At 39.1% G+C, this 17,806-nt stretch overlaps 2 protein-coding genes across 5 annotated transcripts; both read left to right on the top strand.

Annotated features, from left to right (window-relative positions):
* Positions 1-400: 400 nt before the first annotated feature.
* LOC130850300 (cytochrome c oxidase assembly protein COX18, mitochondrial) lies at positions 401-15,440 on the top strand. 4 transcript variants are annotated; one of them, XM_057729740.1, is made up of 6 exons: positions 401-827; positions 1,432-1,532; positions 3,545-3,708; positions 4,399-4,520; positions 8,571-8,678; positions 12,014-15,440. In XM_057729740.1, exons 1-6 carry the CDS (start codon positions 486-488, stop codon positions 12,185-12,187), a joined length of 1,011 nt encoding a protein of 336 aa, XP_057585723.1. In that variant the 5' UTR covers positions 401-485; the 3' UTR covers positions 12,188-15,440. The 4 variants fall into 4 exon arrangements, with proteins under 4 accessions (XP_057585723.1, XP_057585722.1, XP_057585721.1 ...); XM_057729739.1 differs by having other exon boundaries at positions 4,396-4,520; XM_057729738.1 differs by having other exon boundaries at positions 4,390-4,520.
* Positions 15,441-15,587: 147 nt separating this feature from the next.
* LOC130849759 (UPF0729 protein C18orf32 homolog) lies at positions 15,588-16,624 on the top strand. The gene has a single exon (XM_057728905.1). It carries the CDS (start codon positions 15,623-15,625, stop codon positions 15,851-15,853), a length of 231 nt encoding a protein of 76 aa, XP_057584888.1. The 5' UTR covers positions 15,588-15,622; the 3' UTR covers positions 15,854-16,624.
* The last annotated feature ends 1,182 nt before the right edge of the window (positions 16,625-17,806 follow it).

Raw genomic sequence — 17,806 nt, 5'->3', positions numbered from 1 at the left:
ATCGGGGCGCACAAAAAGACATGGGAGTCTACCTTCTGATCACAAAAAGCACCCACAAAGCTTAAACCGTGACCCGATTACCTTAAGTGAAAGAGAATAAAAAGGCGCATGCCGAATGTGCCTTACAAGGCAGGTGCCTTCCAGAGAGCCCCTCGCCCGGCCCAGGGCAGCAAGCCCCGCCCCTGAGTCTGCAATTCCGGTCGTGCCTCTGAGGAGCTCCACCGCAGCAGCGGGAAAGTTTCGTGTGCGGGCAGTAAGCTTGCTCAGTGCCGCGTGGGAAAGGCGGGACCTCCCTACCTCCCGCGTCATCTCTAGTGCGACGCAAAACGTCACTTGCTTGACGGGTAAGGTCAATTATGACTGCCGGCGGGCTCACGCCCACTTTACGCCACGGGTCGCCAGCGCATGCGCGTAGCGGCCGCGGCGGACCGGTGGGCGCCGCTAGGCAGTCTGGTTCGCGTTTCGAACTCGGTTGTGGCGCAGAGATGCTGTGCAGGCTCAGCGTTAGGTGGCTGCAGCTGCGGCCTGCCCTGCAGCTCCGGGCCCTGGGCCCACCGCTCCCACCAGTCCCAACCGGCATCGCCAAGCGCTCCGCTCTGCCAGTGTGGGCGGTGGCATCAGTCTCTGCAGTTGGCCCGAGCGGCGCGGGTGGCTGGTACGAGGCCCTGGCTACGTCCGCGCCGGTGCAGGGCGTCGAGGACGTGCTGCTCTTTGCGCACACTGCCTCAGGCCTGCCCTGGTGGGGCAGCATTCTCCTCACCACCGTGGCCCTGCGCGGCGCCGTCACGCTGCCCCTGGCCGCTTACCAGCACTACATCCTGGCCAAGGTGAGGGGCGCCGAGCCGCGCGTGGACCTTACGTATCGCTTCCGTGGCGAGGAGTGGTCGACATCTACCCGCGGCTCAAGGTCCCCAGATACTTCCGGAGTGCTTAGTGTTCATCAGCACCATTAAGGCAGTGACTGCTTTACAGAAAGCAGTTAACACAGGACAGAAGTAAATGCAATTTTTTTGTGGCTCTTTGGCTGCCACAGAGCATATTAAAGATTCTTAATAGACTTCTGTTTCCTCAGTTTACATTACTGGGAAATCCAGGGAGTGAAACATTAAAGTGCACAGTGTAATGCTTTTTTAATCGTTATGGTAGTAACCCTGTGAAGTAGGTGCTGTTATACATTTTATATTTGAGGGAACAGGACTTTAGAGGTTAAATAATTTGCCCAAGATCACACTGATTACTAGCAGAATTTTGAACTTGCTTGCAGCTGAGGGTATTTTAAAATAACATCTTTTTTGCAGACTTAGAATTTCTTGACATGACCAGTAAACAACATTTTTAAATGAGTTGAGGAAATAAAGAGTAAAATTATGAATGGTTATGAATGAAGATCTTTTATGTTCTCATAACAAAGTCTACTTTTTCTTTAGCTAGGTGGAAAATTTGCAGCCAGAAATAAAAAACATTGCAAGGCATCTTAACCAAGAAGTTGCAGTTCGTGCAAATCAGTTGGGGTGGTCCAAAAGAGTTGCCAGGTAGGCTAATTCTATGCATATACGACCATGAAAAATATATCTATGTGTGTATGTGTATATACATATATATAATGTGTGATGATATTTATTACAGGTTATGGTATTCTGTAGCTTTAGCAGCAAAGTAGTTCTTTTTTCTCTTTAATATTTTAATAAGTTTATGTACCATGATAGTTTTAGATACTGGACTGAAGGCAAAAAAAATAGAGAAACAAGAAGAGAGTTCCTTGTTCTTAAGGGACTTCAAGCTACTGAAAAAGACGGACGTGTAATCAAATAATGACTGAATTAAGTACTGTACAAAAAATTATGTGCAAAGAGTTGGGTCATCATGGAAAGTCAGGGAACGCTTCACAGGATGAAGATGCTGTGCCGGTTTGTGGGGATTTTAGTCAACAAATGATACAGGTTATTTACACACTTGACCTTTTGACAACATACAGCAGTTAGTAGCCTAAAGGAATGGGGAGGTAGAAGGTATGAATGCCATGGTAAAAGCAGCTGGGTAGGCAAGGTAGTGTCATTCTGCTGTGGTTACCCTGTGTAGTTGTCTGCCTGAGCTCTTACAAAGCCCTTGCCCAAGGGTGCTTGACCATGCTGCAGTTCTATGCCTGCAGTCATCCACCAGGAACTTCTGAGTCCTCCTCCTTCTATCAGCCTAAGCTAGTTCTGCTTAGTCAGGTTTCCCAAATTCTTATCCTTACTAGGCTGTGACAAAGTGTTCTCCAGTTCACAGTAATGAGAAAAATAAGGGATTTTAGTATGAATATGTTATATATATATATGTATAGTTATCCATATATTTTTATCTATATATTGTCAACTATCTTCAATATGAAATTGTGTCCCTCTTTATATAGTGCTATAAAGACCTGAGATTTTTTTAAAAATCGTTCTTATAGCTTAATGTCTTTACTTGATAAAATAAAAAGTTGGTAAACCTATAGTTTTGAAGTTTTACTGATCAGAGAAATCTGAGGACTACAGCTCTAAGCCAGAAGAACAGATTAGTAGCTGCTCACCTGGGTTATGAAGGCAGCCTAGACAGGACTCTGACACCTTGTTTACACAGCACTGGCAGGACAATTGTCCAGACACATCCTTACACAGATGTGTGGCTTTCTAGGAAGACATATCTGATGGTTTCCTGCATTTTCACTGCAGCTGGGTTTTGAAGGGTGAAAGGGAATTTGTCAAGTGAACATCCAGGAAAGTGGGCAGTCCACACAGATGATATAATAACTTCCAAAGGCATGCTGATGTGGAAGTCTGATTTGTTGGATGACCCAAGTCATTCAAGGAACCACAGTATACAGGTGTCCAAAGAAGAGTAACAGGTAGTAAAGTTGGAAGAGTAGGCAGAGGCTGAATTACAAAGAGCCTGGAATGTCTCTGTGTACTGTCTGAATTTAGTACATTATAATTTGGTAAAATTCAGCGAACATATTAAAAATCTACCTTGTACAAAACATGCTACAAGAAATTTAAAGATGAAGACCCAATATTATCGTCTAGAAAGTGGGACTTAGAACAGGAATAACTAATATGGTTAATAGACAAAAAGAGTAGGAAAGTCTTTATGAAAGAGTTGATTGAAGAATGAAGACCGTTTTCACAGGCCAAGAGCATACACATTGCTACAAAAGGTATGTTCAGGGATCAAGTAATTGAGCTTGGCTGGAGTGGAGAGATGTGAGGAAAATCTGTGACTTAAATCGTAGTCCTACCATGTTAGTGAAGTTTTCTTCATTAAAGCCTAGTTTCCCAAAGACCAACAGAAACAAAGCCTGTAGTCTGACAGCGTCAGATTTATCAAATTGTTATGTAATTTGTGTACATTGCGAAAGAACTTTGAGTAAAAGGCTTTATTTGCCCATTGTTTAGGTGGCCCCTTGGTATAGCTTATGACAACCAAACCACAGCATGGGTGTGTTTGTGCTTTGGGAATGAAGCACTACTAGTAGTCAAATGACATTTTCTCCTTTCCCTTTTCCCCTCTTCTGTCAAACTAGGCTCACGTATCTAAAGACTATGCGGAGGCTTGTTTCAGAGCTGTATGTTCGGGATAACTGCCACCCTTTCAAAGCCACTGTGTTGGTCTGGATTCAGCTTCCAATGTGGATCTTCATGTCTGTCGCTCTCCGGAATTTTAGCACAGGAGCAACACATTCAGAAGGTAGTTATTATTGAAGTCTGTTTCCCGCAAATAAATTTTCTAATGTTGTCTTTGTATTCTTTAAAAAGAGAAAAAAAACAAGCCAAAAATAGAAAGTATCCATACTTCTCATAACCAGAATACACTTTTATCATCCCCTTTACAAGGATATAGAATTTAAAATATTAAGTGTAAAGCAAAGTAGCTGTGTTGAGAAAACAAATCACTCTAGGAAGGACGTCACTAGTACTGCTTCTTGGAGGTCATGATAAAATTAGTGTTATAATTCCATAATATGGTTTCCTGGCCAACAGTTTTTTCTGTTTATAAATTTAAGAAACCAGAAAAGCTTTCACAGTTGTAAGTGTAAACATTAATTAAGAGAGGTTATAAAGGGCTTGTTCTTTACTTTCATTTAAATGCATTTCTAATTGAAAGTAATACTCGAAAGAAAGCAGCCTATAGACAAGTAATTTTTTTAATTTAAGTCTGAAAAGATTATTGCTACATATCTTTATTGTCGCTACATCTGTTTACTCCAGACAACTTCTTGTCTCTTTCTCAGTATAGGAAGAGCTAACTTATGTTGTGGAATGAAAATAACCTGAATAAAAAGTGCAAGTCTTTAGTGTGAGGAATACCTTATTGTAATTACTTCCCTCTGCTATTTTTAGAAATTCTTTTATTTTATTTATAAAAATGTTTCAGCAGGTTTTTCTGTTCAGGAGCAGTTAGCTACTGGTGGGGTCCTATGGTTTCCTGACCTCACTGCCCTGGATTCCACTTGGATTCTGCCTGTCTCCGTTGGTATCATCAATTTATTAATAGTGGAGGTCAGTGGTTTTAAATGAGATTTGCTTGCCATTTAAGTCATTGGGACTTTTGTTGTTGCTGTTCTAACATCAAATGTAAATGTATTTCAGTTGGTGGTGATAACGCTGAGCTAAAATTGAGGCTTCTTGGTTTTGGTCACAGATCAGCTATTGATCAATTATCTTAGGCCAGTTCCTTAATATCTTTGGGGGTCAGAATACTCATAATTAAAATAAGAGAGCTGAATTAGAACATTTCCAAAATCTCTTTCAGCTTTAAAATTACATGATTCTAATACATGTAATTTTATGATTTGCTTTTTGGTAAAGACAGCAGTTAAGATGCCTAATCAGTCTGATGTTTTGTGTATATGTTTAATATGTCAATTTATAAATAGCCAGTACCTGACTGCCATTTTTTTAGTTATACAACCTTAGAAAAATCATGGAACTTCTTTATAAGATGAAGTGGAGAAACATGCATATAAAATATGACCTCTCAGCCATGTCTTACCATTAGCCCATGCTAATTCATTTAGGGAAAGCATGTCTTTAATTCCTTAAAGAACTGTTCTCAGACTCTGAGTAGCACATAGACTCTTTGAGCTAGAAGAAACCTTAGAAAAGATCTAATTCAGTTGAGATTTCACAGACCTCATATCCACTGATGTCTGTTTGGGAAATTTAATATACTCCTTATTTTTTCAGAGAAGAAAAATGAGGGTGATACTCTGAGATCTTGGGTGAAGGTTTCCTGAGGAAAGACTCTATGTGTAGTCTGTGTGTGTTCCCCTAAGAGCATCTAGCGTGGTTCTGTGAACATGGTTGGTAATTAGTGAATATTTCTTAGAAAGAAGGAATTGATAACACAAGGTCATGGTGAATTAATGTCAATCCTCTAGTCTTTTCTTTATTCCCTCTAATGACCCAGCATGCATACGTTTAATAAAAGCCTATTCTTACTTAACATTCACCATGTGCCAGGCACTATTGTAAGCAATTTACATGAATTAACTCATTTAATTCTTACAGTAATCCTGAGATGTAGGTGCTATTATTTCCATTTTAAGGTGGAGAAAATGAGGGACAGAAAGGTTGAATAACTTGTGCAAAGTTACATAACCACTGAATGTGGGGCTGCCATGTGAATCTAGGTAGCTTGAGTGTAGAATATGTGCTCTTATTCCCTCTTGCGAGAGCACCGGACTTACAGCTAAATGCTGAACAATCATCGACAGAAAGACAATGGAACTCACCAAAAAAAAAAGACACCCCACATCCAGAGACAAAGGAGAAGCCACAATGAGACGGTAGGAGGGGTGCAATCGCTTTAAAATCAAATCCCATAAATGCTGGGTGGGTGACTGACTAACTGGAGAACAGTTATACTGCAGAAGTCCACCCACTAAAGTGAGGGTCCTGAGCCCCACGTCAGGCTTCCTGACCTGGGAGTCCAGCAACGGGAGGAGGAATCTCCGGAGAATCAAACTTTGGAAGCCATCAGGATTTGATTGCAGGACCTCCACTGGACTGTGAAACAGAGACTCCACTCTTGGAGGGCACACAAAAAAGTGTGCTCACCAGGACCCAGGGGGAAGGAGCAGTGACCCCATAGGAGACTGAACAAGACCTACCTGCTGGTGTTGGAGGGCTGCCTGCAGAGGTGGGGGGTAGCTGTGGCTCACTGAGGAGACAGGGGTACTGGCAGTAGGGGTTCTGGGAAGTGCTCATTGGCGTGAGCCCTCCCAGAGTCCACCATTAGCCCCACCAAAGAGCCTGTAAGCTCCAGTGCTAAGTAGCCTCAGGCCAAACAACCAACAAGGTGGAAACACATCACCACCCATTAGCAGACAAGCAGATTAAAGTTTTACTGAGCTCTGCCCACCAAATCGGAGTAAAGTCTTACTGAGCTCCATCAGTCCCTCCCATCAGTAACCACGCACGAGCCTCTTAGATAGCTTCCTCCACAAGAAGGAAGACAGCAGTATCAAGCAGTATCAGCAGTGTTTCGTCTTGTGAACTGAAAACCACAGCCACAGAAAGATACAGAAAATGAAAAAAGCAGGAGACTTTGTACCAGATGAAGGGACAGGATAAACCCTCTGAAAAGCAACTAAATGAAGAGGAGATAGGCACCCTTCCAGAAAAAGAATTCAGAATAATGACAGTGAAGATGATCCAGGACTTTGAAAAAAGACTGGATGCAAAGATCGAAAAGTTTACCAAAGACCTAGAAGAATTAAAGAACAAACAAACAGAGATATGCAGCACAATAACTGAAATGAACAATACACTAGAAGGAACCAACAGCAGATTAACTGAGGCAGAAGGGCGAATAAGTGACCTGGAAGACAGAATGGTGATAATCACTGATTCGGAAAAGAATAAGGAAAAAAGAATGAAAAGAACAGAAGACAGCCTAAGAGACCTCTGAGACAATGTTAAATGCACCAACATTTGCATTATAGGGATCCCAGAAGGAGAAGAGAGAGAGAAAAGACCCAAGAAAATATTGGAAGAGATTCTAGTTGAAAACTTCCCTAACATGGGAAAGGAAATGGCTACCCAAGTCCAGGAAGCTCAGAGTCCCAGGCAGGATAAACCCAAGGAGAAACACACCAAGACATATAGTAGTCAAATTGACAAAAATTAAACAGAGAGATGTTATTAAAAACAACAAGGGAAAAATGACAACATACAAGGGAACTCCCATAAGGTTAACAGCTGATTTCTCAGCAGAAACTCTGCAAGCCAGAAGGGAGTGGCACAATATATTTCAAGTGATGAAAGGGAAGAACCTACAACCAAGAATACTCTACCCAGCAAGGATCTCATTCAGATTTGATGGAGAAATCAAAAGTTTTACAGACAAGCAACAGCTGAGAGAATTCAGCACCACCAAACCAGCCCTACAACAAATGCTAAAGGAACTTCTCTAAGTGGGAAACATAAGAGAAGAAAAGGACCTACAAAGACAAAAACAAAACAATTAAGAAAATGGTAATAGGAACATACATATCAGTAATTACCTTGAATGTAAATGGACTAAATGCACCAACCAAAAGACACAGACTGGCTGAATGGATACAAAAAGAAGACCCATATACATGCTGTCTGCAAGAGACCCACTTCAGACCTAGGGACACATACAGACGGAAAGTGAGGGGATGGAAAAAGATATTCCATGCAAATGAAAATCAAAAGAAAGCTGGAGTAGCAATAGTCACATCAGATAAAATAGACTTTAAGATAAAAAATGTTACAAGAAAGGACATTACATAAAGATCAAGGGATCCATTCAAGAAGAGGAGATAACAATTATAAATATATATGCCCCCAGTATAGGAGCACCTCAATACATAAGGCAAATGCTAACAACTATGAAAGAGGAAATGCAAGGCAGAAATAGAGACACAGATGTAGAGAACAAACACATGGACACCAAGTGTGGAAAGTGGGGAGAGTTGGGTGGGGATGAACTGGGAGATTGGGATACCAAATTGTACACTCTAAATATATGCTGTTTATTGTCTGTTAACTGTATCTCAATAAAAGTTCTTTAAAAAACAAGTGCTCTTAATCATTAAGTTATGCTGTCTCTTAAATAAGTAATTCATAAACCATAACTGCTTTTCCTAGCCTTGGATCTTTTCCGTACTCCGTGTAGCCAGATCACAAACCTTTGAGATACCTAAGTTCCTTCTTTATGCCGAGCCCTGTATTTAGGTGCCAAAAAACCAAGGATTATAATTGATATATAACATCTATCTTGAAGGGACTTCAGTTTTACAGACAATTTTTAAAAACATTGACTTGTAAAAATTATGCTATGATACTATTTACTATTGATGAATCTGTTGCTGTTATTTAAAGTTCCATTTAAGAATTTTATATAATTATTAAGTTTTTTAAAAGTTAGTTGATCAGTTTATCAGTGTTTTACTTTTAATTTTTATTGCTTTTATTAAAATATAGGTAGAGGCCAGTCAAAAATCAGTTTGTATTTTAAAGCTTGTCTCATTTAATGTGCATTTCAGTAATCAGCATGTGTTATATATTCTACCCCTTCAGATTTTTGCTCTGCAAAAATTTGGAATGTCTCGTTTCCAGACGTATATTACGTACTTTGTTCGTGCAGTATCAGTGTTGATGATTCCAATTGCAGCGACAGTGCCTTCAGTGAGTAAGCACCAGCATTGTGTGAAGCTTAAGCTAAATATAAATCCTCTCTGTTTTTAGCTTAGATTGGCTGGGATTCTGCCTCTTCTTATCTGACTACTCAACCCCTTACTGGTTTCTGGGTTTCTGTAATTACAAATATACTGTCTCTATCACCAAGTGAAATCTGAATATTTCTTGGGATTGGTTAATATTCCTTTACGTGAATGTGTCTTAACCTTCCTATTAAACCAAACTCCTTTTTCCTCTTTTTTTTTTTTTTTTTCTCGCAAAGTACTTGGCACAGTGCTGTGAATGTAGCATTTGCTCTGTTTGGTTAGTTGATATATTGAATTCTTTCTGTCTTCATAGACTGGTCCAAGGAATTCAGCACTGAAAAAAGAAACAAAACTTTGTGCTAGGTCCATATAGGTAATATTATTTAATCTCATAACAGTTTTATGAGATAGGTATACTTGTCTCCATTTATACATAAACATTTATAGAAATAGAAAAAAATTGTTATATTTGCAGTTAGTTCATATTTTTAGCCTTTTGCTTATTTTCTGTGGATACTTCAGTGCTAAGACAGGTAAAGCTGTGTCAGATACAGCTCTGTCTTTGTTCAGAGCCAACACGTAGATCATAAAGTAGTAGTCATTTGTTGCTGATATATCACTTATATAAAAGTACTTCATAGGATTTGCCTTAGGAATCTGAAATAGTAGATTTTCATCATCAAAAACGTAAATTAAATGTTTTGGGTTTTTTTTTTATAAAGACACATTTATTCGGCGTCATGATCAGACTATTACATTTAGCAATCGACAGCATGGGTGCCAAAAAAAAAACCTACATTAAAACTCTTTGTTGGAATGCTTTATACTTTCCATAGAGCAGAAACTAAAATAACCTGCTATACACTTAGTCACAAATATAGTCCTCGAGCTTTTTTTGCCCATATGCATGAATATCATCTAAAATAGGTTGTCTTTGTAGCAGCTAGGCCCTGCCACTGCTATGCTTGGCTGAGTTCACAAATCTGTCGTAACCTGTAGCTTCCCTGTCACTTCTCTGGCTCTCCTCTCCTGCTAAGCTTTGTTTCCTGGCAGTAATTAAAACCTTCTGCCACTGCCATAGCTACTGCTGCTGCTGGAACCACCATCATCACCTTGGTTTCATCCTTTGGCAAAGTATTGGCCTCCACCATCATAGAAAATGGCTCCTCAGACTCTCATTGGTTGTCTCAAAGTTCATACCGCTGATGAAGAGCTTCTGCAGCTGTTGGGGCTCTTTGGGAGACTCTGACTTAGATATGACGGCCGTAGAAGGGGGAAGACTTCAACGGTGCTTATTTGGTGGTGCCCATAGGTTCAATTAAATGTTTAATGTTTTTAAGCTGTCCCAGACATTAATCCTATATAAAATAAATGTTTCATTTCCAAAATAGACACCATAATGTCTGTGAGAATTAATGAAATAACAAGTGTCTATTATAGTGCTTTTTATGTGATAATAATATTGTTATAAAATACTCTGTAAAAACAGAACATACAAATTCACTACATTTCTAAGGAGAAAAAATACCAGTTGCAACTGAGGAAACCCCCTGATCAAGTAAAATAGGAGCAGTAAAACTTTAGTGAGAGGTTGGATTCAAAGTGAGTAACAGAGATCTGAAAAACAGTGTCTTAAATACTCCAAAATTCATTCTCTCAAATATAGGAAGTTCAGAATTAGGTAATTTAGTGTACAGCTGATGTAGCGTCTCTGTGAAGGCATGAGAAAGACAGCCTGCTACTCCCTTAATGCTGTATCATCCACAGCCTGTAATTCTTGTCTTGAAGGCCACAGGATAGTCATGATGGCCACTGGAGCTTGTTCTCTTGCAAGAATAGTAAAAAGGTGCTTCAAGTGCTGTCAGCCCCTTTAAGGACCCTTGCCAGATGGCCCAAGAAACACTTGTGCTTATATCTTAAATATGTGGCCATACCTAACTGCAGAAGAGGTTGGGAAGTATAGTTTGTTTGTTTTATTTTGTTTTGTTTTTTAAGATCGCAGCATACCCTGCTAGAAATTAAGATTTTATTACTAAGGAAGAAGAATGATACTTAGTAACCAGTTTTTAGTCTGAGGTGGTTGGGGCTCAGGATACTGTTTGCTGCATGGATAAGTTGAGGATGATAGTTAATATTTATTCAACATTAACCTTGTACCAGGCCCTTTTTAAAATCCTTTACGTGTATTAGTACATATATTTCTCCCAACAAAGCACTGAAGTAGGTGCTATTATAATCTCCACTTTAGTGCCAAGGAAACTGAGGCACAGAGAGGTTAGGTAACTCACCAAGGTTACTCATCTATTAAGTGGCAGTCTTAACACTTCCAGGCAGTTTGGCTCTTACTCTTAACTACTGCGCTAATCTGCCTTTGAGGATGTATTACTTAACTGCCCTTAAAAACTTGCTCTGAAAGAAACGCAAGTGCTTAACATGGGGCCACATACTGTGCTTACCACTCTACATGAATTTTCTCATTTATTCCTCACAGCATCCCTTTGAGGTAGGTACAGTTCTTTCCCCATTTTATAGAAGAGAAAACTGAAACAAGGAAAATAACTTACCCAAAGTTAAATAAATAGATTTCAAACTCAGGCAGTTTGACTCCAGGACCTGGACTCAGCCACCACATGGTCTTGCCTCTGGGGCCTGAGTACCTTGTGATGCCAAAGAAAAGTTTGAGAAAGATGTATGTATGTATGGGAATGTTTTGAGAGGCTGCAGAACTTAGCCTTTGACCTGAATAAGTCAGTCTGAATGGTAGTTTAAAAGAAAGTTGAAGATAATGCTGAGACGTTGTCTCACAAAAAAGCAGATAACGCATTCCTAACTACTCTTAGAAAACTGGTTACTGGGAAGAGTTTGGAAGTTGGGTAACTATACATAGGTCTAGGGAGGCTAAGTTTGCCATCATAAATGGCTGTGCCCCCAGTAGCGTACCTTCAGTGTAGCAGCTTGCTAAGACTCTTGGTGGGAAGAAAGTGTGCTTAACTGCCAAAGAAGGAGGGGAGATCTCCTGGACCTCTGCCTGAGAGCTGTTCTCCCTCATCCACTTTGTCATGAATACCTCTCCTTTTTGTTTCCTTTCACTTTTGGGTCTTCCTTTCAACTTTCTTACCTATCTGTCAGATCTATCACAGGTATCTAATAGCTACTGAAGGTCTTGTTCAGTCCTGGTGTACTTGTATTTCCAGAGACTGTAATTTTTTTTTTTTTAATCGCTTACCTATCCCTAGACCTTGGTGTCTTTGGTGAATGGAGAGGTGCTAACCTTCATGTCCTTTCTTCTCTCAACAGTCGATTGTTCTCTACTGGTTATGTTCCAGCTTCATGGGCCTTTCACAGAACTTTCTGCTGCGTTCTCCTAGATTTCGCCAACTTTGCCGAATACCGTTGACCAAGTCAGATTCAGACACTCCTTATAAGGACCTCTTTGCCGCCTTTTATGCCAAGTTCATTTCAAGAAAATGATGTACTTTCTAGTAATCTTGAAATAATTACAGGTTTCACCCTTAATGTATTTAGAAGATTTAGAAATTAGGATATGGTTTAATTTGCTTTTGTTTAAAATCATGAGCTCTGTGAAATACTGTGGATTAAGATATAATCCAGATATATTTGACAATACTTACAATCTTTTAAGTGCTAAAATGTAGTATATTTAACTGTATACTAAGAATATAAAAGTGGAATCAAAGTGTCGGGCCCCTGTTTATAAAATTACAACTTGCTAGAGGTGCCAGAACTTCGGAGAATAGGACTAGAGAAGTTTTATAAAATGAAAGAATCCAGTGAGGTGATTCTTATAATTTGGGGGGTGTGGAGGATCATAGACCCATTTGATCATTTAATAAAGCCATGGTTTTCTCTTCAGATCATTTAATAAAGCCTGGAACTTACAATGTGGAAGCCTTTATTGACTCCCCTGAAGGCCTTCTGGTCATTCCTGGTTAATAAATATTATTCTGATGGAACATATATTGGTGATGAGTTAATGTGTGATTTTAAAACGAAAAGGACTTGAGATACATGTAGGGGAGTAGTCCATGCATGTAAGAAAGTACCTGATATGGTATGTAGTGTTGCTTCTCAACCTTGATCTGAAAGAATACGAAAAGTGTACATTCCTTTTTCTATCATTTAAGATGCCTGGAATACAGAGTATAGCACTAAGGACTGCTGGAGCCCAAAGTAGAAAATCTTAAGCTAATCCTATAGAATGTGAAGGAATCTACTATCTCTGATAATCCTTTAAGAAAGTGAAGAACTAGTACTAGGGTCAAGGTGATGCTAATTGGGAGACTCCTTTAGACCTGTACACCTTGGTGTGATCATACATCGCATTAAGTTGGTCTGAGGATCTTATATATTACAAAATTCATAATTTCATAGCTTAGAAAAAAGGATCAAAATAAACTTTAAAAGCTCAAAAGATCAGGAGAGCCAGAATCCCAGCAAACAGCTGAACCAAACTTCAATAGATAAGGACTAACGTAGTCATGGAGAGGGAATGATTCTATGACTCTGGAACATACTAATCTGACTGCAGTGATTTGTGGAATACAGTTTAAAAGTAAAAAGGACTGTTAGGAAAATTTGAACTTTATTTGGTATTTGTATTGCTCTTGTTAATATTGCATGGCTATTTTGGAACATATATAATGATGTTTACTGGTATATTTTCTGTGGATGCTGTTAACAAAATCTTTATGCTGCTTATGCACCAAGGGGAAGATGCTATTGAGTATATTTGCTATTATAAAATATGTCTCTTTCAAATTTTTCTTTTGAGGGATAGATTTAGGGATTGCCCCTGAGGTCGCACAGAAGAGGGTCCTCCCCACAGTTCTCCCCCCGTATACTCAGAAAGCCTAACCTTCATATCTGTTTCACCTAAGACCTCCCACAATCTCAGTAAGAACTGATGAAATACATGTTTTATGGCAAGATGAGAAAAGTTTAAACATAAAACTTTTCTTTGTCTCTTTGGGCTTCCTTGCCCCCCTTTTGCGTGTGTTTTGCATCTGCATTAACCAGAGTTCTTTAGGAGGTGACGTTCCTTCTTAATCTCTTTAAGAGACACAACTCTTTTTAGGAGATAACCTTCCTTCTTGTAAGGAGCCACGATGACCCATGACTTGCTGTTCACTTTGTACCTGTGAGTCTGGATTGTGTAAACTGTCAATAATACATCATTTGACATAAATCCATTGTCTCAAAAAACTTACATAACTGTGCTTTGAACTCTAATTGGCAGAATAGTCCCTGGAGCTTTCTGAAAGTCTGTCTTTCAGATTGTAATCCTCAAATTGGTTTGAAAATTTTCCATTTCTTTTTCTTAGACTATCGATTAATTTTTTTGTTGACAGGACTGTACACGAAAGCATTTTGATCCTGGTTGATTCCCGTCCATAGGAACTGCAAGGCCTGGCAGTTACCACAAGAAAAGAAAAAAGGTACCAGCTGAGGGATGGCAGCAGAAACGATTAAGCCAAGAAAGCACTTTCACACAGAAGCCTTGCCTAGTTCTTAGAACAGTAACTTTTTGCTTTGCTGTAACTTGAACATGGAGGGAGATATTGACACAGCTGTCCCAAAGGAATATGTAACAAGAGAAAGCTGTTCTCTTGTGTTCTCGCTGACTACCTTCTTGACTGCCCAGTTTTTACATGTTTTGCAAGATAGTCTTACCTTAAATTGCCTAGGCCTATACTGCTGATTTTGTTCTATAAAATGAGGACTTCCGGGTGTTTGAGAACAAAAACTTTGATGGAAATGGCTTAAAGTAAAAAATGCTTCAAGAAAGCAGCTGCTCTTATTGAGTTAGTCTAAGGCAACAAAAAAATTTCTATCCTTGAAGGTCCCTCTTAGACTCCAGAGGGCCAAGAATTTCATGAAAAAAAAAAAGCCTCTAGGGAAAATGCCCCATTTCTGTCTTTTCCGTTTTGAGAAAATTTCACAGTCATGTTTCTCTTCCTCTGTATCACCAATCAGGCAATTATATTTGTTTTCCCTTCGCTGAGAAGGCAGCATTGTATTTAATTTAGCTTTGGTTTTTGTCTTCTGGCTAAATTGTAGCTCTCCAGGGAAACTTAAAACTGGAATATGAAGTATACCTAACTATATCGCTTTCATTGCAGCTGCATTTCTTCATGTTCCAACAGTAGTACAATTGATAATTTGAGGAATTTCTTCTAATTATAACCTCAGACTTCCTGGCTCTTCTGTGAGTGATGAATGCTTCTGAGGGTAAGGAATATTAAAAATATGAATTCTGTATCTGTGAGAGAATTAACAGATTCTTATTCCATGCTATTCAAAATGTGTCCCATGTATTGCTACAGGTAGGAAACTCTCTGTTTGTGAAGTTTCATTATAGAAGTTTCAGTTGTGCTTATATGAGTTTTCAAATATGTATATGCCATTTGGGGGTCCAGATGAAAACTGGAAATTCCCACTTAAAATTACAGTCACAACCAAATAGAGATTTTGAAATGAAATATCTTCTCCCTTATCTTTAACTCTCACCTGTCTACATCATAATGTGTTACTTTACTTTAAAATATAGCTGATCCTCATTATTCAATTTCATATTTGTGAATTCACCTACTCACTAAAATTTATTTGCAAGATGCTCATGATGTTTTTACTGTTATTAGCAGACATGTGCCTGCACACTCAGAGAAGCAAAAAATTTGAGACCAGTGCACACATTCCCAGCAGTGATCAAACCAAGGGACTCTGCCTTTTTGATTCAGCTCTCATGCTGTAAATACATGTCCTTCTTGTGGTTAATTTAGTGCTATGTTTTTCTCATTTTTATACTTTTTGTTGATGATTTCTCTGCTTAAGATTGCCACTGACTGGGGCTTGGAGGCCGCAGTTCAGGAGCCCAGGCCTGGGACAATGGTGTGCATTCCCTGCATCGTCATTCCGGTTCTGCTCTGGGTCTACAAAAAGTTCCTGGAGCTGTATATATACCCTCTGATCTCCCCCTTTGTTAGTCGCATGTGGCCTAGGAAAGCTATACAAGAATCCAATGATAAAAACAAAGGCAAAGTAGACTATAAGGGTGCAGACATAAATGGATTACCAACAAGAGGATCAACAGAAATCTCTGATAAAAAGAAAGACTAAAGTGATTGTCCCGAAGGGAAGGATCTCATTGTTTCAAAAATGGACCTGATAACATGAAGCACCTTCTTTGTAGTTGTCTCTGATCTTTTTCCCTGAGACCAAAATTTGGGTTAGATAGTTTAGATATTTACCTGACACTAATCAGGAAATAACCTGGTATTTGTACTTAAAATATATGTAGATATTTAATGACCTCATTCCTGAGTTCCTTTTTCATTAAAGTAGCTTTCATTGCTTTTATTGCAGTTTTAAAAATGTGAATAAATAGAAGGTCTGTGCCAGTAGACACTGTTACTAAATCAATACCTAAAAATCCTTGGGCCTCTAGCTTCTATTCACGCTCTTCAAAGTTGAGGAGTATAATTTTACTGTGAACAGTGCAGTGACACTGCAATGAAATGACAGGTAGTTTTTGGAGGTGATAGTGACTTGAAACGTAAGGATGTAATCACTGTCCAACTCAGTGGAGCAGCTTATCTACGAGAGGAGTAATTACTGTTTATTGCTCTGAGGGAGATAGAATAAGACAGGGAAATGGGGAGACCTCTCTGAAAAATGGAATATCTTTTGCATAAATGTCTAATGTATATTATAAAATTCTAATCCTTGTCACATTCCTTCTATTCCTACGATGTATTAAATACTCGGTTTAAAAAAAAAAAAGATTGCCCCTGACCACTAAGTACAAGAAGGCTGTGATGTCCTCACAGAGAAAATATGTGTGTTAGGTAAACTTCTTTCAAGTGTGAGTTACAGTGCTATTGGTCATGAGTTCAGTGTTAATTAAATGTCTTTAAAGAGAAACACACATAGGACATGATTATGTCTTGATTGGTTGATGAAATTGGTTGTTGTGACCAAAGGCTTGAAGGAACCCAACTCTGAATTTCCTCTAGGAGTGACAGGTCAGTGTTACCAGTGGCTTTATAGAACAAACCTACCATGAATAATGAGAACTGAATGTATTTCAGCCTATGCCACATGGTTTTATATGCATATGATGGCTTAAATCAGGCATCCTCAAGTTGAGGACCCATGGGCCACGAATCTAGCTCACTGCCCTTTTTTGTACAGCCTGAAAGCGAAGAATAGTGTTTATATTCTTAAATGATTGAAAAAAAATGAAAAGAAAATATTTTGTTGACACAAAAATTATATGAAGTTCACATTTCAGTGTTCATAAATAAGGTTTTATTGGAACACAGCCATGTTTATTCGTTAACATATTGTCTGCGGCTTTCATGCTTCAACTGCAGAGCTGAGTGGTTGTGACATATTTTATGTCACAGTGCTTCACAGTCTGCTCGGCACACTACAGATCTCAGTGATGCAGTTATAACTCCACAGCATTTCATGTGTACTGCCCTACTGTGACATTTTATTTATTTTTTATTACCAGTTCATATCCAGTCAAAATAAGAAAAGTGGATTTCAGATGTCATAATTTAAAGCACAGTAGAGTATGGATTATTTTATTATCGAATTAGATGGCAAACGTGTTTATTATGTGATGACACTATCACTGTACTGAAAGAACATGATATATGTTGACATTAACAGACAGCATGATATTCCTAGCTTGCAGGAAAGCAGTGGTCAGAAAAGGAGAAAATTTAAAGTGGAATATCTCATCAGAGCAGAATGGGTTTGAAAGAAAAACTCCCAACTAGTGGAAAATTCTGTTGCCTCTATACAATATTCACAGAACCCTTCTGGCCACCAAATGTGTGTGTGTGTTCTCCATAACAAGCATTTCTCCAGTTCTTTGTGGGCAACACCTGAGTGTCCTGCAGTTTAGTTCAGTTCTGACACTACCTGGAGTTGTTACCCGAAAACTGGGTTTGCCTCTTGGTGGATGTCCATCCAAGAGACACAAACAAACCAAAGATCGGGAGAAGAAAGGATTTACTACTTGCAGCAAGTAAGAAGAACACGGGATTTTCCCAAAGCAGT

Source organism: Hippopotamus amphibius, chromosome 3 (genome assembly GCF_030028045.1).
Source record: "Hippopotamus amphibius kiboko isolate mHipAmp2 chromosome 3, mHipAmp2.hap2, whole genome shotgun sequence".
Taxonomy (NCBI): domain Eukaryota; kingdom Metazoa; phylum Chordata; class Mammalia; order Artiodactyla; family Hippopotamidae; genus Hippopotamus; species Hippopotamus amphibius.
This window is presented reverse-complemented; position numbering and strand designations above follow the sequence as displayed.